Here is a 25,222-nt window from a genome sequence, read left to right on the forward strand (position 1 = left end):
ATGACAAATTGATTCATAAAGAAGCTATACTATACATCTACAAAGTACACCACCAAGTTTTCCTTCTTTAATATTGAAATGCTATGCTTCTTTTTCCCCCCTGAAAAACATTGCCACAGGGATTGTCTAGCTGCTTTTTATTCTCTCTCTGTCTTCAAGTATAAGCATATTGCTGTATAACAGTCTCTTAACAGGTTACAGCAGCTTCTTAACAGTTTCTTAAAAGGCTACAGCAAAGAGCAGTGCCCATTCACAGAGATATTTAATTGTAGAAACATACCTAGGGAATTAAAAACATACTGTCTACTTTCAACACGGTCCTTCTTCATTCTAGAACTGACTATTGTGGCTGGCTGTGGTGTATATAGAGCCAGAACCTTCACCTTCTTGACTTGACTGCAATCCTGAAAACCCTTGGTACAGGGTTTGCCGTAAAATCCAACTTACATGTCAGTTTAAGAACCAAAAACTTCACCAGTCTTTGAGGATAATATACTCAATGATCTAATGCAACTTTAGAAACAAAAGTTCACATGTGCAGCTCAAAAGATGATTTTTGATTAAAACGTTCTTGATTCATCTCTTCTCCTTACCACAGTAGGACATAAGCTCTACACTCTTGCGGCTTCTATAACATCCTAAATGCATATATGTATAGGATTTTATAACTTCTACTATTTATTAAGGATCCTTACAAGAGAAAAAAAAATCTCTCCTTTGGACTGTATGTTCTTAAAATGCAGGATATCTACCCAATTCACCTGTGAACCTACAGTATTAACCAGCAAATCGATTCTCTTTTCTTTAACCAAAAATTATTTTTTTAGTTACTTCTGTGTGCCAGGTTTTTCTAGTAGTTGAAAACGAGTGTGTCCCTTAAGCTCTTAAAAGAAAACCAGAGGTTTAAAAAAAGGCAACTTATAAAATTCTACTTATTAAATCACTGCTTTTGTCATGAAGCTTTAAAATCTACAATAGGAATAAAGAAGCTTCTGTCCTATTGTTAACTCAAGGGTTTCCAAATTTGTTTCACAATAGATTCCATTTCTTCATACTTTGTAGGCACATAAGGTTTACTTCAATGTAAACTTTCTATAAATCCTTATGTTAATATGTTTCACTTTTTCACATATGTCATTAAGACTCAAAAATGTCTTGATGTGGTCTGAGGGAGAGAGTTGTGTTCTGGAGGTGGGCTTGTACACGTGATCTGCTACCATGTCTAAGATTTACAATACCGCCACTATGACAAATGCTTATCTCTTCAGAGGACTGCTAGTAAAATGTAACTCTATTACTTGGTAAAGGTTAGCATATTAATCCATCATTCCTACTGGTACTCAAGCACAAGTAGATTTTTAATTTTTTTTAAGAAACAAAGACCAGTTCAATTTCTTAGGAGTTGGGTGGGGGGGTCAGACTGGCAGGAAGGCTTTGGCCAGCAGAGGCCTAAGAGGGTCCCCTATTCCTGGTCCTTGGCATCACCATGTGTCAGATGTATTGACTGTCGACATTTAAAAGAAGAGGTCACTGACTTGGGCTATAGCCCAAACTATTGTTTTGGTGAGGTCCAGGTTGACAAAAAAATATTCTGACAGATCTAAAAACAAATTTTCAATTTCTCAAGTTAGGCTAGGTCAAACTCTCTCTCTGAGCACAACTGCTTAAACATATGCAGTCTAGATTATCCATTTTAAACAAGACCTCCAAGGTTACCTGGGCAAATCCCTCTTATTAAGGTTTTGAGTCCAATAGATGATATTATGGTTCTGATGATGAGAGCCACCCTGAATCAACTATGGAGTAGATGACAAAGTTTTGCCCTGAAGATGACATAAATAGGATTACCTCAGAGATATCTGGGTGAAACCCACTCATGATGAAATAAGTATTTTAGATGATTATGTGAATGTATGAATAAGAGGGTGAGATATACATGACTCCTTCAAAGTGATCTAAATATAATATCACAAAGGCTAGATATACCTAGGACTATAAGTTAAAAAATTGGAATTATTCAGTCCATAAGATAGGAAAAAGAATAAAGAAGGAATATTTTTCACTAGCTAAAGGAAACATGTAATGTGACTAATAAGCCACTATTTAGATGTCCTTCACATAAATGGAAGATGAGCTATTAAGTCATAGTGTGTCTTGGATGACTCATTTCTCAGGACTGCTCATCTTCTACTTCCAGTTAAAACTCACATGGATTGTGGTTAAAAAAGCCTGTTCTTAACCTGCCCAGTAAAAGACATGTCTCTAATTCCCACCTGTGGCACTGACCATCTGTGAAGTTTGTGCAAATTCTTAACTTCCCCAAGTTTTAGTTTCCTCAACTGTAAAATGACAGTGATAAAAGAACCTATGCTGTGAAGTTGTAAGAGAATAAAATATATGAAGAGTTATAGCACTTAGCACAATGCTATGACCCAAGACAATTTTTTTCAAAAGAAAAAGATAATAGCTGCTACTATTGTCATTATCTTTGACTTGATCATAACTTGGATAACTATGAATATTTGTCTGCAGAGGGGTAAGGTGATGATTGCAAAACATTAGTATCTATCAATCACCCTTGCATTTTTATTTTTCCTCAGTGACAGTAACAGAACTATATATTTCGACCTCTTGTAGGTTTAACTAATATGAGTTATCTTCTCCGCTGACTTGATTTATTTTGGGGTATGCTCATAAAAAATAAGTATGTGACATTTCAATGGTATTACTATTGACTATCTAACTGAAACTTTCAGGTTTCCTAAATCTAGTTTGGCCGAGGTTTCAGTTCTTGTATAAGTGGGATTTATGTTGGTCCATACTTCATTGTACCCCATCTCCCCCACCTCCAAAAGGATAACTAAACACAGGAAAATGTGTGTGAGAGATAAGACCACATTTTCCAATCTCCTTTCCATTGTTAAAAGTTCCATTAACTATTATTCAGCAACTTACTGAATTTTAAATTTATACACAAAGATTCTCTTGTGCAATCTCAATGCTATTACATTCTTTCTTTTATTATATATATGGTTCCGCTGGATGGGAAAACATAAAAATCACACCTGATTTCTATGGCCAAGAGTGCTTCAAAGTGATGTTCGAGTGCGATTACACACACAAATATTCATGTCAATCATTTTTCAATTCTGCCTTCTCTTCGTGTTGATAACAGTTCCACTTTCAAACATTCCTTTAGGTCATACACTAGTGAGTTTTGTGGTAGATAGTAACTTTTGTAAAGTGTGATTCATTTAGTTCTGTTGGTAGTAATTTTATTGCATCTTGACAGCTGTCTTTCCACCAGATTTCCCCTTCTGAGAGTAAAATCCTCAAAATTCTACCATTCAAATCCTGCAAAATTAAAGATCTTAGATATTAGGTATTTTATACATTGTAGGGCTACTTTACAGTCACACAACTATGAAACTTCTGAAATCAGATAATAAACTAAGAAAACTTGTGAAACTAAAGAAATCAGATATTAAAAGTAAAGCATTTATAGCTGCCTGACACCAACAGGCGCTGTTGCTATTGTTGTTGTTTTTGCTGCTATTGCTGTTGTTATACTGAGTTAGCAGAGAGGAGCAAAGATATATTCCAGGCCTGTGCTGGCAATGTCTTCATGTCTAAAGCTTGGCTAAAATGAAAAACTCCCTGATAATTATGCTCACTCACAAATTTAAAAAGACCAAAATATTTTCTTGAAAAAATGCAGTTGTTTTGTTTATATTTTTCTTTAGAAAGCACCTATTGTTACTATAAATTAACTATATTGAGGCAGTAATATTTTATTAAAGTATAAAATATAACTTCTCATATAACAAACAGTAAATAAATGAAATCCAAAGAAAACCAAGACATGAGAAAACAACACATTCCAGTACACATGCAGACCTGCTTCACTGAAATTATATCCTGGAAAGATGCAAAGCCTCTTTGCCAACAACTTTTTGCAGAGATAGTTTTAGAGGAAGAAGTACTAGGTCTGTTCTTCCAATATGTTCACAATCCAGTCTTGATTCTGGCAATCTCATGCTTCCTTTCTTCAATTTTGTTCTTAGTAGACTTAAGCTCAAAGTGTTGTAAATATATAAAAACAATAAAACCTTGAAAGAAAGAATCTTTAATTCAAACGTTTTTCTTTTCCCCTAAACCTACATCCAATTTGCTAGATTCTATCAGATGACAGACTGCATTATTCAACGACATGCAAGACTCTCCAAACTTCAAGATTCATTCAGAATAAAGTATTAGAGTATTTGAGCGGTGATGTTAACAGTCCTTAAATACAATTGTCTGAAGAACAGCTGCAGTCAAAGTATGAAGCAAGACCTCAGAAAAGAATATGATGCTGACTGTGAGAGCAAACCAGTTTATGAACTATTCTCCATTTGCTGACTAGCTTTGACCTGCAAACAAATAAAAAGTGGAAAGACCAAAAAAAGAACTCAATAGTTCGCATGATGATACACTATCATCTTCTGATGCTTCAATTAACAACTTAATATTCTCACAACTATATTAGGGACAATCAATAAACATATCCGTTAATAATTTTTAGCAGTTTCTTTTAGATTTAAGGAGGAGGAAGAATCTGCACACTTCTCTTTCTCAGGCTATGGTACTTCCTTATGCTTTCTTGAGGTATATTATTTCTTGCTTCTGAAACTATAACTTCTATTCCTTGAATATACCCTGATTTATCCCAAACTCCTAAATTTAAGAATCTATGTACCCACTCAAATTCTCACTCAATTAAAACAATTAAGTTAGCGGGGGAGAGGTGATTCCTTTTGCCAGAGCTGGAAGCCAGGAGAGAAAAAGAGAGGGAGAGAAAGAATTGGAAAGAGAAATAGAGACAGAGATAGAGAGACAGAGACAGAGACAGAGACAGGCATTTGAAGCCCACACTAAAATCAAGTGAATTAAGATTTCTCCCTGATGATTTACAGAAAGGATAATATACTTTCAGGTCACTATTTATTTTGTGCTAGGCCAACCTGTAAGTATAGAATGTTACATAGGAAAAATAGTTACATCAGATTTTTCCTCAAAATATTCAAAGGACTTTAACAGCCATGACTAAAGTGTCAAAGAACCTAGACTTTAGCTTCAGACATCCCTGGGCTCCACCGTTCTGGCTCCATCATTGACCAGCTGGCCAGCTGAAGCCTCTTGCCTTAGCTAAGCTGTAATATACTCATTTAAACATTGTATATAATAATTTAATTAAGCAAAATAGATTAAATGAGGTAATATCTAACTCATAAGTGCTAATTATTCTCTATTAGTATTTGTTATTATTTTATTCACTAATAATGTATGATGAATTAAAAGCCCTTTTAATCCCTTCTCAAAGAATCATTTCCCCTTCATCATTTCCACTTTATTTTCCATGTCAGTAGAACCTTAAATGCTACAAAGTGTTAAGTATCCCACATTTCAAAAACAATTCTTGGAATATGTCATCTTAGAAACCCAAAGATAAAGTAAATTGTATTTTTTTTTTATGGGAGGGAAATTACTTGCTTGGTGATAAAAAGGCAGGACGTTGATGTAATTAAAAACAGCCTCTCATATACCATAAGTGTTAAGCACAACATAAAAATAACTTTGAGCAGCAACATAACTACCTTATACCATCTGATAACTTCAACCTCCTTAAATGGATTTTTAAGAAAAAAATTATAAAAATTGGCTCAAATAATTAAATTAAACTTATGCAAGTGATGTGATTGATGCCCTCAATGAGGTGGTTGATATTTTTGGAGTCAATAGATATGTAAGAAAAAATAAAAATGAGATTGAATAAATAGGATAAAGTTTTTACATAAAAGATGTATAGAATTCTTAAACTGTAGCAGTAATTCTTTGGAAAGGCAGTTACCTTTTTCAAATAAGATTTCATTTATATGGTTCAACTTAGAACACAGAAAACATGACTTAAAAAAAATTATGTATTTTGTATTAGGGAGGATTACAAGAGAAAAATAATATATATGGTCACAAGAAATTATCAAACCCTGAAAAAGAAGCCATACAAAGAGTTTTGAGGCACAGATTGCATCATAGAGATTATTCCATCTCGAGTGGTCACAGAATTTCATATTCACATAAGACCTACTCACATTTCACAAAAATAGGTTTTGCATTTATTTCCATAATTAAATGGTCAAGAAAAGTAGCATATATTAAATATGTATAAGTGGCAGGTGTTTTAAATCTGTTATCTGTTAATCTTCACAACAGGACTTCCAGATTGGTTATTTTTCCAATTCAAATGAAACAAATTATCATAAAGAATTTTCAACAGCTCATTCAAGTTCACATAGCTAGTAATGTGGAAGACTAGTATTCAGCCAAGGTAGATCAGCCTCTATCTTACGTCTGTTTTTCCAAAAGTAAAGCCTAAGAGGGGCCTCCTTTGGAAACTGATTTTATCTCAATGAGTGAGTACTTTCAAAAGAAGTTGAGATGGAAACATGATAGAACAAAAATATTCAGCAAAGAAGTGGTCCCAGCAGAAGACTAGCTTCCCTTGGTCCCTAGGGAAGCTTGGAGCATGCATTGCACCACAGAGGTAGACTCACATGGTTGTTGACTGTAGAGACTGGGGATAGGGCACGAAGAGGTTGGGGGACAATGGAGGGAGAGGGTGTATCATATCCAGGGTGGGAGAGGAAGCCTAATTAGGCACGGGGTTGGGGGTGAGATGGGGGAGAAAATACACAGCACCCAGGGGTAGAGAGAGGGACCCCATTAAGGGAGGTTAGGGATAGGAGAAGTTGCTGAAAGAGAGGATGAATAAAACCCAGGATTAGGCAAAAAATCTCAGTAAGGTCATTTTTCTGTAATTTTTTAGGTTATTCATTAGCATTTGGTGCCACCAAAAGCAACTGGTACCAGAAAAAGCAATAGGCAAATGGGGCACTCCTAGTGAAGATGAACCAGGCACCAAAAAGATCTACTACAGTCTCTGAAATCTGTTACAATATGTTATCTTTTCATATGAATATTCCATATGCTGGGATGTTGGATACTGGACCAAATTGATATCCTGTCAACTCCCTGGAACATGAGACTCTCTATGCTATTTTCCTTGCATTCTAATTTTCTCCCTCTCTTATGGGGGTTGGAACTTAACCTTGAAAAATTTCTGGCCAACCTGATTCCCCACCTCAACCCAGGCAAGACTGTACAGTTATTACACAATTTTATACAAGGTTGAAGATGTAGCACACGGGTGTGTATGAGTGTGTATCTGTGTGTGCATGCGTGTATATATCGCCTGCTCAAAGGCAGATCTGCCTCACTTATTTGTGAACCCAATATTCTACTCTATTTGAAAATTATAAAAATGTATTTGTAGATAGTGATAATACCTTAGTTACAGTACATTATGTATATATGAATTCTTTTTTTAAACAAATTATTATAAAGATTTATTTGACTGGTGTACTTTTTCTTTAAATGACACATTCTTATGAAAAAAAAAGATCAATTTTACTCTTACAGGCTTCTTTTCACATTGGATAAACATCCACAGGAACTTAAGCTATTTTTTTTTAATAATTAATTTTTATTGGAGTATAGTTGCTTTACAATGTTGTGTTAGTTTCTACTGTACAGCAAAATGAATCAGCTATACGTATACATATATCCTCTCTTTTTTGGATTTCCTTCCCGTTTACATCACCACAGACCACTAAGTAGAGTTCCCTGTGCAATACAGTAGGTTCTCATTAGTTATCAATTTTATACATAGTAGTGTATGTATGTCAATCCCAAACTCCCAATTCATCCCACTCCTCCCTTCCCCTCTTGGTGTCCATACGTTAGGTCTCTGCATCTGTGTCTCTATTTCTGATTTGCAAATAAGATCATCTACACCATTTTTCTAGATTCCACATGTATGCGTTAATACATGATTTGTTTTTCTCTTTCTGACTTACTTCATTCTGTATGACAGTCTCTAGGTCCATCCATGTTTCTAAAAATGACCCAATTTCTTTCCTTTTTATGGCTGAGTAATATGCCACTGTATACATGTACCACATCTTCCTTATCCATTCATCCATCAATGGACATTTAGGTTGCTTCCATGACCTCACTATTGTAAATAGTGTTGTAATGAACATTGGGGTGCATGTGTCTTTTTGAATTATGGTTCTCTCAGGGTATATGCCCAGTAGTGGGATTGCTGGGTCATATGGTAGTTCTGTTTCTAGTTTTTTAAGGAAACTCCATACTGTTCTCCACAGTGGTTGTATCATTTTACATTCCCACCAACAGTGCAAGAGGGTTCCCTTTTCTCCACACAATCACCAGCATTTATTGCTTGTAGATATTTTGATGATGGCCATTCTGACAGGCGAGGTGATACCTCACTGTAGTTTTGAATCGCATTTCTCTTATAATTAGAGATGTTGAGCATGTTTTCATGTGTTTGTTGGCCATCTGTATGTCTTCTTTGGAGAAATGTCTGTTTAGGTCTTCTGCCCATTTTTGGATTGGGTTGTTTGTTTTTTTGATATATAAATTCTTAATATAAAATTTGCTTGATGTCCTCAAGTCACATAAAATTCATTTATGTGACAATTTTCATTCAAATTTATATAAACATAAGAAGGGTTTTTTCTTTCTTTTTCTTTTTTTTTTAGTATGGAAATGGCAAATGGACCACCTATTTTCCACTAACTTTTTACAATTCTGCTTAGAAGCTATAACTTTGAATTTTTTTAATCATTATTATTATTACTATTAATCCTAGTGCCTTTATACATAGCTGTCTTCTTCCTGAGATTTACTTTCTTAAACAATTTTTTCCTGAATACTTTTAAGTGTTGAAAATCATGTAGTTCTGTGACACCTTCTACAACTCTCTCCTCTCTATTCCCAGAGGTGGGAAACTTTACTCTCTGACATTTGGTCTCCCTCACATTCCTCATTCCTCTACCCCCTCCTCAGTTCTCCTGAGATGTAGAGACTGTTTTATTTGCTTAGGGTCGTTCAGCTATAAGGCAAACTCACCTATTCTGAATCTATTCTTCTCATGTTACTATACTCTCAGTTTCACTATGAATGAGGAATAAGGGACTCATCCCCACGAAATATTTATCTCCCTCTTTCTGACAGTTTGTCATTTATGTCCTTTTTATAGCCAGAACAAAACCAACCCCCTAAACAACAGAAAACAGTCACTGTCTGCGTTCAGTGGAGCCTTTTTCTCCCAACAATCTAGTCTCCTCCTCCACAAACTCTAATTCAATGCCAGTGACGCACTGTGAGCATCTGTTTATGGTCACGGCGCTCACCACTCATCTTTAAAACATTCTATTTTCCAAAGGTCTGGGTTTGTTTTGTTTTGTTTTTTTTCCTTCCCCAGATGCACTTATTACAAAAAGTCACCAGGGAATCCTGACTGTATGTGCAGAACGTACTATACTTGCATCAAAACACTAAATCGGTTCCATTGTCACTTTGCCCTCCACTTAGCATTCTATCTGGCAACTCTTACTTTCCCAGCCTATCACCCTTTCAGCACTTCTTTGGGATAAACACTCTCTACATTCAGTGTTTGAAAGGTTACAGTAGACAAAAGCTGGTGATTTCCTGAAAGAACAATTCACACATTTCTACCAGAATTTAGCCTTTGCTTAGGACTGATGGGATTCATCTACTGATCTTTCATCGTACAATCTAGGCTGTGGAATCAGAGTCTAGGGTCCAAATCTTGGCCCTGAAACTTACTATAGTTGTAAGGAATGATGGATAGAAAGGAGTCACAGACAAAACGTTATTTGTTTTGTGTTACATAGGTCTTGAGCATATTAAAAAAATAATCTTTACCCTTTCAATTCTTTAAACAGATAGTCAAAATAGAAAAATAATTTTTAAATGGCTATTGATAAATTTATGTTTTCCAAATATCTGAAAGTGCTTTAAAACATAGTTGTTGGCCTGGAACAAATCTCATCCATTTCTTTCTCTTGCTACATTGACAATAAAACTAAAATAAAACATTACCAATGATTACTACAGGATCATGACTAATCATCTTATGACTCTGTGTAGACTTTCTTGCATGTGTAGATGTTTCCAGTTCATACATGATCAAACCTTTCGTGAATTCAAAAGCAGGCAAAAGTGATTTCATTTTTGGTTAATTGGCATGTCAGAAAATACCATTTTCATTTATCTTTAAGAGAAACTTGCGATGTTAGCTGGTCTCTATCAATTGAAATAAAAATCACACTAATATCTCAGGTGGCAAAAAAATCACCATCTATTTTGTTAAGATAATAATAATAAAGAAAAACAGAGACTAAAACTATGCCAGACAGGAGAATCAACCAACCTTGCATTTCCTCTTCTATGTATATCTTAGGTGAGAGAGAGATGAACTTCTGTTTTGCTTAAGGCACTATTACTTAGCATTTTCTGATACATACCAAGAAATTGCATCTTAGCTGATTAAAGACATAAGGGCTATAGGCAGGAACTCACATCGACTTATGAAAGGTACACTAACAAACACAGGACCAAAATCACGCATGACAAAACATCAAATATTGCATACGTACCACCTCCTTTAAATCCTTCCAGGCTGATAGCCTTTGCTTCATCTTTCAACAGGCATGTTATGGAGGCATGTTTGTGTCCATTTGAAATTCATATGTTGAAACCCTAACCCTCACTGGGATGTAATTAGGAGGTGGGGCCTTTGAGAGGTAATTAGGTCATGAGGGTAGAACCCTCATGATGACACTAGTGGTCTTAGAAGAAGATACACAAGATTGTGCTTTCTGTCTCTCTGATCCATCAGGTAAGGATACAACAAGACGACCACAGTCTGCAGACCAGGAGGAGTGCTCTCATTAGACACTGGATCTGCCAGCACCTTAAGCTTGGACTTCCCAGCCTCCAGAACTGTGAGAAGTAAGTGTCTGTGGCTTAAGCCACCCAGTCTATGCTATTTTGTTATAGGAGCCAAAGCAGACTAAGACAAGGCAACTCTGCCTCCTTTACAGTCTAACTTTCCAGGTCCCAAGGTAACTTGGGTGTTGTGAAAGCCAAACTCAGCCCTGGCTCTGGGCCACCTACCTGTCATTACTAACAGTCTCCTCATCTATAAAAAGGTGTTATTATTACTAATTGCTACACAGGATGAAGTGAAAAGATATGAGCATGTATAAAAATTAAAATTTAAATTCTATATGTCAGATATCCTTTTCTCTCTCACATAATGCCTACTCCCCTTAAAGTCTGTCCTGGAAAATTCTTTTAATTAAGAGTACATTGGGGAAATAGGTCCATTATTAAATTTTCAGGTCCAATTCCACTTAGGAGGAAACTATACTTGTAGGAATCACTGTAGTGATGAATGAGATCAAGCTAACAGCACTGTGTATCCAAACAAAGCCTATTTTCAAGGATAAATTCTCAAAAAATTGTAAAATAACTATGTGTAATAGATAGATAATTTATTATAATTGTATATATTATAAAATATATGTACACTATATAGTATATATCATATATATACATGCATATGTATATGAATATACATACATTTATCTTTGGTAATTATTCTGATGTGAAATGAAGCCAGATTATTTTAGACACCAATTCTGAGATGAATGTGTCAGTCAATGAACAGGTTAAATCTAGAACAGAGATGACTGTACTGTACTTCATACTTCACAGTGCCATCTTCTGACTACCAATGGGAGTGCAGTTCCAGTAAAACAATGATACAAACTTTCTAAGGAAAATCTGGCTGCCATAGTAATAATAATAACATTGATAATAATAATTATTATTATTATTAGGTTAGGTTTCAGGATAGGCTGAGTTCAAATAATGAGTCTGTTAACTTTCACATCTGTAAAACAAAAGGTGACACTATTCCTGACATGGGGATATTTTGAGGAGTTGCGTACACCAGACCCCCTCACTCATCTACGTGCGTGCACAAGTCTGGTTTTTACACTAGTCTGCATGTGGCTCTCAACAGCTCCTTTTTTTCTGAGTTACCTCCCAAATGCCTGACACCACGAATTGCAGTGTTAACTTTACTGTGTGAGGATCCTGACCTTGAGGCTATGTCTATTAAATTGTGGGTTCAAATTTCACCTCTCCCTTTAGTAATGTTGTGACTTTAGGTAGACTAACTTCTCTAATCTTCAATGTCCTAATCTATAAAGCACATTCATGAAGTACAAAAAAGCATTAAATAAAGTAATCCTAAAGAAATATGTAGTACAATTCTTGCACACACAAAAACAAACAATAACCTTTACCTACTATTAGGTAGCATCACACAGGTAGCAAGTGCTGAGCTGCAGTTAGAACGCAGGTCAGTCTGATTCCCACCACATGTTTCTAAGCTCCACAAATGAAATATGGAAGCCATCTGGAGCCAGACAGTAGGACACTACAGGTCCCTGGTGTGACTTGGAAAAACAACATCCACAAATAAAGACCATATTATACAAATTCATGATTATTTTTCTTTCACAATAAAAACAAAATAAAATGAACATTATTTTAGTTGGAACTTTAAAGAAAGGACCTTCTGTCATATTTAGTTGTGAACTTAGAGGAAACCTGAGAGGAAGTTACATTTTTCTGTCCTCTCACCGTATATATCGGAACCCACATATGAGGCTGATACAGATTTAGGGTCATTCCAGTATTTTACGTTACACACTAGGAGGCGCTGTAGCACAGCGATTAAGAACATGGGCTAGAGCACTATTTAGAGTGACTTTAGACTCTACTACCTACCACTTTATAACTGAGGGCTAGTAATCTAACCCTGTGTGCCTTAGTCTCTACAGATATAAAATGGAGGCAACAACAGCCACCACCTCACAGGAAGTCTACTGTGAGGATTAACCTGGTTTAAGATATTACATAAGTGTTAGCTCTTATTTATTATCATATCATCTTTTGATTCCTTTCTTTATTATTTCAGGAGAACTAACTGATACTGCAGAGAGGAAGAGAAGCAGGCAATATGGCTGACATAGTTGCAAATCATTCTGTTTAACACATAAAGTTAATCGAAACAAAATCTGTTTTTCCACATAAGTCAAAACAAACTCCTACTAATGAAGGAGGTGGGGAACAAAATTTTCATTTTTACCAGGCTAAAATGTGCAGGAGAAAGTGGAGTTTTCATTCTTTTCAGTGCTATCTGTAAGATTTCACCTTGCTGTCAAATACTTTCTAAATAAAGTATGCCCCCTGATAAATCCATGTCATATAGTTTTATACCATTTAGTTTGTTTGAGCTCAGTTTTAGTTTCTTAGCCCTCTGTAGAAAAGTGCAGGAGGCAGAGAATTATTTTCATGCAACTTGATTGATAAATGCAGCCTTGGTATATGACAAGATTCTCATCTATTAAATTCATTTATATACATGTGAAAATAGGTGTGATTTTATGCCCAAACATCACCATCTTTCCATCCTCTTGACTTCATCTGCAATGTCCATGTTAAGCAAATGCTCAAGAGATCAAAGTGTTCTAGACTCTACAGTTTCAAATATTGTTTCCAAATTTTCAGATAGAAAGCATCTGATTTCCACATTAAAATGAAAATTCTTTGGCCCCTTCCTCATAGAATCTAATCTAATATGTCTACGGTGGGGACAAGGAAGTAGCCTTTTTAATAAGCATTCCAGGGGATTCTGATTTAGGTACACTGAGGAGTGTACTTTAAGAAATACTGATCTGAGGAAACATATATTTTCTACATAGGAATATTGAAATTAGCTTGTAAATTTTGTACTTATAATAAAGGCTTCAATTTATCTGGTTTAAAAATAATGAATTTCTTTGGCTGCTTCATTTAAGAGTTTTTTTAATGTAGCCTGTCCCACCTCATGCAAACATGCAGCTATTTGCCAACACAGTCTAGTTTCAGCATTCTTGTTTGCATTATAAGTTATTTTTTTCTTCAGTGTGTATTTATACAGAGATTAGATTTTATAGACATAGCTATAGTTTCATTCACAAAACGATTCTCAGAAAAAATGAGCTAGGATCTGACCACTTTCTAGCTGGGAAAATATGGGCTAATTATTTAATATGTCCAAAATTCCTTCTCCCTAGTGATAAAACATGTATGTATAATGTGTTGCAAGGAAGTAACTAATGGTTGAGTGACAGAGAGTAAGCATCTAGCACACTGCCAGGGAAATAATTAGCCCTCAACATTACTGGCTGAATCTGTAGCTTACATGTTATATAAAATACCAATTGAAATAAAGACATACATACAACGTGTAAAAGGGATTCAGTATCTTTCAATATTTTTCTGAATTGTAGTGTCAGAAAAAAGCCAGTCTTCCCCCATTTTTATGTGAACTTCTTTTTTTGTAGAATGAGCTCACATTTCATTTTGTGGCATCTGAAGGAAAAAGCTACATGTTCTCAACAATATAAAGCTTACTCAACCATATCTGCTTCTTGCCAACATGTCACTTAAATTCTTCATGCATTTTCTTGTTTCTTTTATAATTTAAAGTGACCCCCTCCCCCGCCTTTCCTGCCCAATGCTAAGAACTTAGCTACTGCAAAGACCAGAAATGAATGACTGCCAGCATTAGAAAAGATAAAATTAAAAACAAAATTACAACAACAACAACAAAAAAAAAAAACAAGAAAAAGAGGAAGGCTAGTGATTGGGGACTTTCTTTTCTACTCCTACCATCTCTGTGCATGCACACAGCATTCAAAGTGCCCTAGAGTGCTAGGCTTTTTATTTCCCTCTGCTATTCCAGCCCCTTCACCATTCTATGGAGATCAGGACCAACCTTATCCATTGTGAGACCACTTAATTTTAAAATCCAGAATCCTCTACTTGTCCAAAGGATCGTTGGTGTTTATGCTGGCCTACTTTAAGATATATCTTTTTGGTCCTGCCATCTTTAGGTCAACTCGAAAACTGAACCTTCTTTAAAGGCATTAGTGTGATATGGTAATATAATTTCAATAACTATATTTAATGTTTAACTGGATTAGCAAAATTATTAGCAACATAATTTGGAGCTTTCAGACTCAGAATAGAAGCTGGGTCATGTCATACTAGTTTTCCATACTATTTTTCTTGAGGGTATTGTAAGTATTTAAATCAGTGTTCCTAACTGGTATTGGTTAGGGTGATTTGGAATTGACTTTCACATTGGTCTCAAACCATCCATATGAGCTTGGAGGAAAATACATTCTCCATTCAGGGTTTTTGTTGTTGTCGTTGTTGTTGTCGTTTTTCATCTGTAATAAGGGAGGATAAGGCTGAGTTCCAAAATCTGTTCACCAACACTTTCGACTTGCCTATACCAAGTAAAAGTTTTTATTAAGGACTGCTCTTTCTGAAATGCGATACACTCTGGTTGGGTAAAATCTCTCTAATCCTTTCAGTCAGGTAATGTAAAATTGGCAATATACTGAGGTGTATTTCTCTGTGCTAGACACTATTCTTTTTGTACAATAGTTTATTTGATCCTCTTGATAAATCTATATGAGAAAGGCAATGTTATTGCATTTTCATTGATGAGAAAAATGTGGCTAAGAGATGTTAATTGACATTTCTAAAATCATTTAGCTAGTAAAGCTGACTCAGAGTCTGTCTGATTCCATGTTCTTTGGATTTAACACATGACAGCACAAACATTTCCTGTAACCCCTACCCCATTCATCTCAAGCTACTCACTGAGTAAGTGCTTCTAGATGCTCAGAGTTCTGTGTTGAACAGTTAAAAGATGGGGAATTAATTAGAAACCCTTTTGAGGGTAAACAGGAGGAAGTCACAGAAAGTCACATCCTCCATAGGGACATGAGATAAAGGGTAACCCAGAATCTACATTAGCCTTTGACGATACCTTAGCTCAGCTGAAAGGACTGCTTTGGAAGGCAGCAGGTCATCACATGCTTTTGGTTCCATTTTTCCTAAGGAGCATTCACTGAGCTCAATTCCCTCCTGACCCTACCCCTAGATGAATCATATCAAGAATAAACTATGATTTTATTATTTTGGCTGTGTCAGTCAAGAACTTTGAAATTCATTTAAGGAATTAATTTACTTTGATTTTTAATAAAATAATTAAATGTTGATTGCTTGAGGTATCCAATATAAAATCAACACACTGAATTGTAATAATTTCTACATATAGTAATAGCTAACATGTCTTTGGATTTCCTGAAGGACTAAGAGTACAGCTATATGCAGGTACTGAGAGAAAACTTATATATACTTTCTTCAATCTTAATGGCCCTAAATGTTGGACATTATTATTTTCCATTTTATAGATGAGAAATTTAAGTCTCAGAATGGTTAAGAAACATATCCAAAGGCAGGGAGTTTATGATATGTATGTGTAGAATGAAATCTATTACCACTTTGCCCTAAAAAATGTTATATAACTATAAATTGTTGATAGGCTATGATGAAAGTATAGAGACATGTAAACCAAATGAAATGTAATATCACCATAAATTAAAGCTAGATATGAACATATTTAGGAACTCATCTTTGTAAGATAGTTCGGTATGCTACCCATTGAATAATACTACACAGTTGCAGTATAGATTTAAAGGTGAGGAATATATATAAGCAAATGTCTCCCAGGAACTACACTTACAGGAAAGAGTTTCAATGAAAAGATCGCAAAGGTACCAAAAATATCACCTTACAATAGAACTGAAAAGCCAACAGTAACCACTATAGGTGTATCTCTTGTAAGGTAAACTGTGCAAAGCTGAGAACTCATTAGTGATTCTGCTTTGGGTTTTGAAAATGACCTGGAAATCTTTTTTAGGCCAACTCACTTTTCAAAAAGCAACTGAACACAGGTGAACAAATGGTGTTCAGCTCATTACTGTAATTCCCTTTGACATGTTGTTCTATCATGTTTGACATGTTGTAGCATGTTGTTCTATCATGATTCTACGTGGCTGGAGAATTTTTAAAATTACCTTATACTCTACAATAACTAGAATAGTTCTGGATATAAGGTAGGTACCAACTATACCAATGCAGCTTAATTACAGAAGAGATGACATGGAGGGTAATCATATGATAGAAGAGAGAGAGCACTAGGGAAAGTTCTGAGTTCTTGTTTTGCTTTTCCTCTGTGGTCTTAGGGAAGTCTCAGTCACTCTGGACCTCAGGTTTCTCACCTCTAGTATGAAGGGCTTTGGATGAGAACACAACCTTGTATTCCCAGCATGTTTCCAAATAACAGACTCTTTAAAGTACACTCAAAGAGATTAAAAAACTCGAAAGCAGCACCAAGCAAGTCAGACATAATTTGCAATGCAATCACTATCTATGGTATCACAATGTCTCCTAGTATTCATGAAAGCATTTTCAGAGCACAGTGTTCATTTGGTTGAACTTTAGATTGTGTCTAAATGGAATGGTTTACTTTCGATATATATTTTTTGCATCTTATAATCATGAAGCAACATTTCTAAATGTCCCAGTAAACATATGCCCCTTTCTGATGCAGACTTAACATGATCTATGTCTTTTCTTTTCCCTTAGCGGTAAATTATACCCTGTTCTATGATCCACTCAATTGACATATAATGACACATATGCACACACACACAGTAATACATGGCAAAAATATACACACTTTTTCATTTAATAGTCAGAATTTCATAGCACAACTATGAAGAGTTTATGATAAACTATGTGCAAACTAGTTGAGAGTACACGATCTCCAAAGCTCTTTTCAAAATTGGTTTAGTATAAAGTCCCTTTTATATGATGATTTTTAAGACATATAGCAGTTGAGCTTTTTCTATATCAGCAGTTCTCAAATTGTTTTCAATAGTAGAAAAAAAATCTACATTTTCTCCCCTTAATTTTTCTAAATGTTTCTGCCTTTTATAGCTTGCTGATAGATGATGAAATTGATTAATAAGTAGAAAATAAAGTTGTAGAAACTTTTATATAAATCTTGCCTATGGGCTTCCCTGGTGGCGCAGTGGTTGAGAGTCCGCCTGCCGATGCAGGGGATGCGGGTTTGTGCCCCGGTCCAGGAAGATCCCACATGCCGCGGAGCAGCTAGGCCCATGAGCCATGGCCGCTGAGCCTGCGCATCCGGAGCCTGTGCTCCGCAACGCGAGAGGCCACAACAGCAGTGAGAGGCCCGCGTAATGCAAAGAAAAAAACAAAAAACAAAAAACTCTTGCCTAGGTAGCTTGAAAGCATCCTTTTTTATTCATTGATGCTTACGCTCACGGCTTTGATCTGATAGTACAATTTATGTAATTTAATTAAATTTACTTGTAGCTATATAAGTTAAATATTGCTAATCATACACTTTTGTGCTAAATCATATTCTATATGGTAAAATTAAATATCACAATTTTTCATGGAGTTTACCAAAGTGCACAGTACCATCCAGGAACCGAAACACTTTTCAAAGAGCCACCCGATTTACCAGGTAATCCTCATTATTTCTCCTGCTTCCCCTCTTCTTCGGCGATCTTTTCTTTCTTTTGCATGACAACTGTCACTCTTGTTAATTTTGTGCCGTCCAATTGATTTGCATCCAAGTTTTCATTTATTCTGCTATGTCCAGATCAATCACAGATACAAAAATTTCATGAAAATAATAACAACTATATAGTAATAGCTGCACAGGCTAACCTCTGTTAAGCACTTACTGTGTTCCAGGGAATATGGTAAACTCTGTTTTTAGATGAACTCATTCAGTCTTTACCACAGCCCCTTCAGGTAGTTCCTATGAGTAGTCCTATTTTCTCCATGAGAAAACTGGATAAAAAGGCTAAGCAATTCACCTAACATCACACAACTAGCAAATGCTGCATGATACTAATGTCAATTACAAAATATCATTTCTCTCATTGTCCTTAGCAAAAGTTATTTTTGATATTGCTTAATTGACTTTATTTGCTCTTTCCTTTATTCACACATCAAACTTTGTTTAAAACCTTGTTGTTAATATTTATCCAACTTTACCTTATATATAAATATTTCTGAATGTGACTAGATTACAGGTACATGTATTTGTAACTAATATATTATTTTATTGCCTTGATGTCTTATGTAACAACTGATTTATTGCAGGTACACTTTTGATGTGTGATAATGAAAACATCAAAAACATTTCTGAATGTTATGAAGATAAGTTCAAATGGAATTTTTTGGATTTTCTAGAGAAGAAAATTTAATATTAAACATTATCTGTTTAATCAGTTTACTTAAATGATTTACTCCTATTTATTAAAAAAGATTTTCCTCTAGAAGTCAGCTAAAAATAGCACACATGCACCCACAACACACAAACACTCTCATAACACACATGAGAAAGCATAATTTCATTATACCCATATACTGCCAGTGGTTTCAGTGATTTTTTTCTTCCTGGTTGGTAGGTCAAGTTCTCCCTTTCATTTACATAGAGTTTGGTCTGGGACAATTGTACAGTCAATTCATAAATGTTTGAGGTGTCTCTTTCATTAATTATAAAGAAAATTTAGTGCACAAAGATATTCCACAAATAAGTCATTTAAAAAACTGCTATTGTAATTAGGTAACAAAGGCTCTGAAAAGGGATTTAAAAAGTCAAAACATTTTTGCCAATATCTTCTTAGCCTGGAAGAGACATTTCTCTAACTCAATTACATAGAATGGAGAAATTCTTACAAAGAAATGTATGCAGGGTCATGTAAAGGTGTGTGGGGAGTAAGACTCCTTGTGTACTGGGCTTGGGACAAAAAAAAATATAGTACCTCAGATCAATTTGGGGGAATTAAAGTAAGACTCCTTTTGATATCAAATTTAGTTGCTTAAAAATGAAAAATTTTTGGTGCTTATTGTGTTCTTATTGTGACTCTTGTCTTTCCTTTATCTTATCCATCAACTTGATTCTGAGGTGAGATTGAGGCACAGAGCAAATAGGAGCCTGGGGCATCTCCAATATATAGTACCATCTAAAAATACATTCCAAAGTAAACATGTGGTATAACTGCTGATCGGAGGGCCCAGGACAGACCTCTAAGGTGACCCCTGTTGGGAGGACTATAACTGACCATCTGCTTAAAGTTCTTGCTTGATGGAAAACCACCAGAAGTCAGGAGACCTTCACTCCTCCCCTACCATGTTCTCTCCCCATTAAGTCATTTAAAACCAAAGGTATCAGGAGTAGAATCACAGCATAAAGGAACAGAGGTTCAGCGACTAAAGTGCAAGCCTTCTCCAGCACTCCATGGGTCCCTTTTCACCAAGAACTTCTAAAGATTCTTTCACCCTACTATTCCTTTCAATACCTATACTACTTCTTTCTGAAGTGAATTGCTGGCTGCCTTGGAACAGCAATTTAATGCTTCTACACAATAAGCTATTTAAAAAGTACAGTTATTCTATTCTGAATATATGTTTGCTTTCTTTGACCACATTTACTTGTGTACAGGTTAAATGGATTCCTGCACTAGCTACATCATTCATTAAATTAACTCTATTTTTAAAAAAATTATATATACTTTATAAACAGGAGAGACAATATGCCAGGAAATTACAGCTCTTTTTACCTCTATGGGGTTCAGCAGTAAAACAGAGACCAGTTCTTGGCTATTGTTGAAGGTGAACATTTAGCTTTCTTTCAGGACAAATGAAGTAACTCTGACTGGGGGAACATAGATGTTGTTCACTTTGGTGAAAATTATGGAATTTTTGTGCTTCAGCATATAAAGTTGCTACAGAAAACGCAGGGATAAGGAAAAAATAAAAACAGAAAGCTATTAAAAATTCGTATTTAAAAGACAGAATTGTTTTAGAGTTTTCATCCCTGTGGGTAGAATACTATTTTACAGTAACTATCTTTCTCTAATTGCAGCATTTACTTTAGTGAACACATTCATTAACCTTAAAACAGAACTGAACTTAGACCTATTAGAAAGATGATAGCAAGGTATTAAAGAGTTATGCCTAGAAAGAGATGTTGAAGCAAATAATTTTTTTTTTTTTTGCACCAAGAGTCTCAGATCTGTGATCTTCACACTTTGAAAAGAACTTAATAATAAAAGACAAGTGATAACACCCAAAGGCAATAGGAAAATTTAGCAACTGCCACCTTCTGCTAGTGCATTCAACACAATTGAAGCATGTGAAATGCCTTTTGCTTCACATACAGGACCACTGACTAAGAAATTAAGTTAGCTTAAGTCTTTGGCTCGAAAGCCTACTGTCACAGGTGGCCATGGCTCAGCTACACAGTTTTTCTCAGCCAGGCAATAAGCACACCTCTACTAATGCAACTGTTCTTGCAAACCTGTTCAGTTTAGGTTCTTATGCGCACATTAACCAAATGTGTACAAGAATTCTTAAATATTACAAAGAGAATGGCCTTCTGTTAGAGTCCATTGAAACATAAGCTCTTCTGTGCAAAATGACATATTGATAGCACCCAATTCATTGTCAAGTTCCCTCACTGTCACAAGGTAATCTGGGTATCCAGTATAATAAATTGTTACAGAGTAATCACAATAATAAGACATGCCACCGATTAGGAAAAGTTTCGCTTTTTTAAGCCCAGCATGCTGTTTTCGTTGAGCTGGCAAGAGGGAAAATTTAAAGAAGACTTGTCACAGTTTTCACATACAACCAACACTGCAGAAGTTTCATATCTAAAGTAAACTAGGGACTAATTCGATTTTTGTTGTGAAAAGTGCATTGACTATTTTTAAAAAATTTATCCTTATAAAAATTAACACTTTTATAAGGTGATGGCTCTTTGTTTTTGTAGTATATAACTAACATTAAAACTTTGATTTCGGGCTTCCCTGGTGGCGCAGTGGTTGAGAGTCCGCCTGCCGATGCAGGGGACACGGGTTCGTGCGCCGGTCCGGGAAGATCGCACATGCCGCAGAGCGGCTAGGCCCGTGAGCCATGGCCGCTGAGCCTGTGCATCCGGAGCCTGTGCTCCGCAACAGGAGAGGCCACAACAGTGAGAGGCCCGCGTACCGCAAGAAAAAAAAAAAAAAAGAACTTCGATTTCTGAACCACTTATAGTATCCTTAAAAAGCAAGTGTACTTTTGGAACACTAGAGAGTCACTGTACTTAAAAATCATTGTGGGCAGGGCTTCCATTGTTTAAATATTTATTATTCTCTGCATATATTGACAGGCATATACTTAAATGCCCCAAACTTTGAGAATTTCCTTTCTCTAGAAGAATTCACAAGTAATTATTAACCACAACACAAGAGTTCAGAGTAAATAGCAAGACACTTCAAAAAATAACAATTATGCATGATTAGCACTGAGTGTAGAGCTAGAAACAAATACTAAAATGGGCTGTGTTATTGGAGCAAGTTATTATAGTACCAGGAAGCAAAGTGATTTTAAAACCATCTGCTGTTTGTGAACTCAAGTGACAAACAATCCTTAAAAGAAAATAGAGAATACAGCTCATATTCCATTTTAGTCTGGGAAAGTCACCTGGGCTTTGTCTGCAAGCAAAGACTAAGTTCATCAACTACTGGGGCTAAACCAAACTGTCCTCACACTAGAAGGAAAGTTTGGTTACAAGAGCCTGAAAGAGGGTGTGTCATTTAGGAATGGAATCAAGAATTTTGCTGCCCTGACTTTTCATACATAATGAGTTTCCCTCATACTTCTCAATTTCAGAATTAGATACAATCCTATTTCCCCTCTTCATTTTCCAGCAGAAACATAATCAGATAATGTTTCCATTCACATAGATTTGAAAAGATCCTTATCCTGTGTGGGTCATTTTTTTTATAGTAGCCAAGGCAGAGAGGTTGCTGCCAGTATGATGTTCAGGCCATGCAGAATAAAGGCTCAGTCCTGGGCAATGAAACAGTCCACCTTTGTGCTGCTCTTGTGGAAGAAGAATGAAAACCCATCACCAACTTTGGGACTTGATCAACAGCAGGGAATCACAAAACTCTTTTCAAGCAACGCATTTTAAACCTCCACTAAAAATAGCTCCTCTGTGCTTGGGCCTAAAGTCCCATCTATGGCCAGGGATGGGATACAGTACTTAATTGTTTCTGACTACGGTCCTTGGCATCAGCACTCTGAGAGTGTCTTCTAACTTTTAATCATCTTGTGTGCTCTTTAATTAGACCTGTACACAAGACAGCCAAAGGAAAATGCCTACCACTAAGCCTACTCAAGACATTAAAACAGTCGATTCACAAGTCCAGGAACTTTTGTGCAAGGCTAACCATCTCCCAGGATTTGTCATTTTTCTCTGGTTCCCTGTGCCTTAAAATCAGACACACTTGGGGGAGGAGGTAAGCGCTGTAGCTATTAAGACAGCTCCATTGTATACAGAGACTGCCTGGTGACATTACTCTCCTTGTCTAATTTCCTTTCTTTATTTCGTCTCTTACCGCGTGTTATCTGTTTGCTACTACTAGCGCTGGAGGGAAACATGGCTTTGGAAGGAACACTTGGTCCCCTCACTGGGAGCAATACTGAGGATTTCTTTAAGGGCTAGGATAACTAGAAAAGGGCTCTACTGCCTCAGAAGGATTTCAGAGCCCGAATTATAGAGAGACCCCCCTAACTTAGGCGGGAGATGCAAACAGCTGAAGTGTCTGTCCTTGGCCTCCACAGGTGACCTGCGGTTGAAGCAACCTACCAGCAACTCCCCTCAGCTCAGGTCACTCACGCTCCTGGACTCACCTGGTGCTGAGGACCAGCGCCGGCAGGAGAGGCAGCAGGTAGTGCACTGGGCTGAATTTCATGCTTGTCACCTGCCGGGATCCTCCTTTCCTCGCTGCCTGCGCTCTCCCTCCTCCTCCTCCGGGTCCTGTCGCTCCTCAGTGCCCGGCTCTGTCCCCGGCCAGCAATGAGCCCTCTCCAGCAGCGGACAGAAGGAACCCGACAAACGGACGGACGCCTTGCGAAGGCAGGCTCTGAGAGTGGGGTGTATCTTCGGGAGTGATGTCACCGGCGAGGCGAGCCCTGCCCGGGATTGTTCGTCGCCGCCGCAGCTCCCGAGACCGGAGGGCGCGTTGTCACTCGCGCTGGAGGCGGCGCGGGGAGAGGACCGCGCGCTCCGGTCAACGGGCTGCACTCACCCGGCTGCTCGCCCGCCTGGGGCTGATCTTTTTATTCCCGCTTCTCCATAGAATGGGGAAGGGCGAGGCGGGGGCCAGGAGAGAAATCTAATATGCCAGTAACTGAACCTGCGTTCGCGGCAGGAGGTGAAACAGAATTCACTGGGAAAGACTATCAGAAGCTAGAGTCATAGGCAGGCGCCCCTCACTTGACTAAACAGTGTTTGTAAAAACGTTGCTCTGGAGAGAATGTTTAAAATATTATTCTAATTAAAAATGCATAATGACTCGTTTGATGCGAATGGAAGGGCAGCAGGAGCGAGCAGCGTCCAGAAATGCACCCTGAGACCGTATTGCCATTGCAAGCTTCTTAGTCCGCAAGCGTGGACTCTAAAGAGGTTTCCGGACAGTTAAGACGTCTGCTGTTTCTGTGATTTGAAAATTTCTGACCTTCCTATAATTTCAATGTGTCTTTGTTATCACCAACTGGTAGTGGGGCTGGAGTTGGTGTCCCAGGTTCACTCACCTAAAGAGTGGCTTTTCTTCAGGTGAGGAAACATAACTGAGAAAATCATCAAAATGTTACTAATTAACTCGGAGTGGTGGTATTGGAAGGCAGAAGATTTTATCTGTCATTATTTTTCTATAGTTTCCAAATTTTCTATAATGAACATCTGATATTTAGTAAGCTTTATTTTGAAAAACTAATTAGAAAAATGAAATAATAGAACTCTAATACAAAATAACATTTTGCAAAAGTAATCCTAGAAAATAGTGCCAACTTCATCTACTAAGATGTTCAATTCTAGGATCTTTACAACTAGGGTATTCGGGCAGGATAACCTTGTTAAATAAATATTTGTAAAGCACTACTTCATACATTGTTTCATTTGATTGTTTCAAGAGCCAACCTAGAGAAATATAAATAGTCCCTATCATAGAGATGAGGAAAGATCTCATGGAGATCTGAGCTGTATTTTTTTTTTTTTTTTTCAACAAAGAACTGTGTTCTTCTAAATCTTAAGCAAACCCTACTGATGCCTGGAACATCATACCTAGCATAACAAACTCAGTGATTAACACAAAGTTGATGTTCAATAGAGGTTGACATGCACCAGAGACCCTAGAGGGCAAAGGTCAGATGT

At 36.6% G+C, this 25,222-nt stretch overlaps 1 protein-coding gene across 2 annotated transcripts in view; it reads right to left on the minus strand.

Moving 5' to 3' along the window:
• LUZP2 (leucine zipper protein 2) overlaps positions 1–25,000 on the minus strand; it is a 415,984-nt gene extending 390,984 nt beyond the window's left edge. Inside the window, exon 1 of one of the 2 annotated variants that reach the window (XM_067038081.1) lies at positions 23,701–25,000. In XM_067038081.1, the coding sequence (XP_066894182.1) occupies positions 23,701–23,762 (62 nt within the window). In that variant the 5' untranslated portion in view covers positions 23,763–25,000. The remainder of the gene's footprint in view (positions 1–23,700) is intronic. The other variant, XM_059068958.2, reaches the window with a different exon arrangement.
• Positions 25,001–25,222: the final 222 nt, after the last annotated feature.

Source organism: Kogia breviceps, chromosome 7 (assembly GCF_026419965.1).
Source record: "Kogia breviceps isolate mKogBre1 chromosome 7, mKogBre1 haplotype 1, whole genome shotgun sequence".
NCBI lineage: Eukaryota > Metazoa > Chordata > Mammalia > Artiodactyla > Physeteridae > Kogia > Kogia breviceps.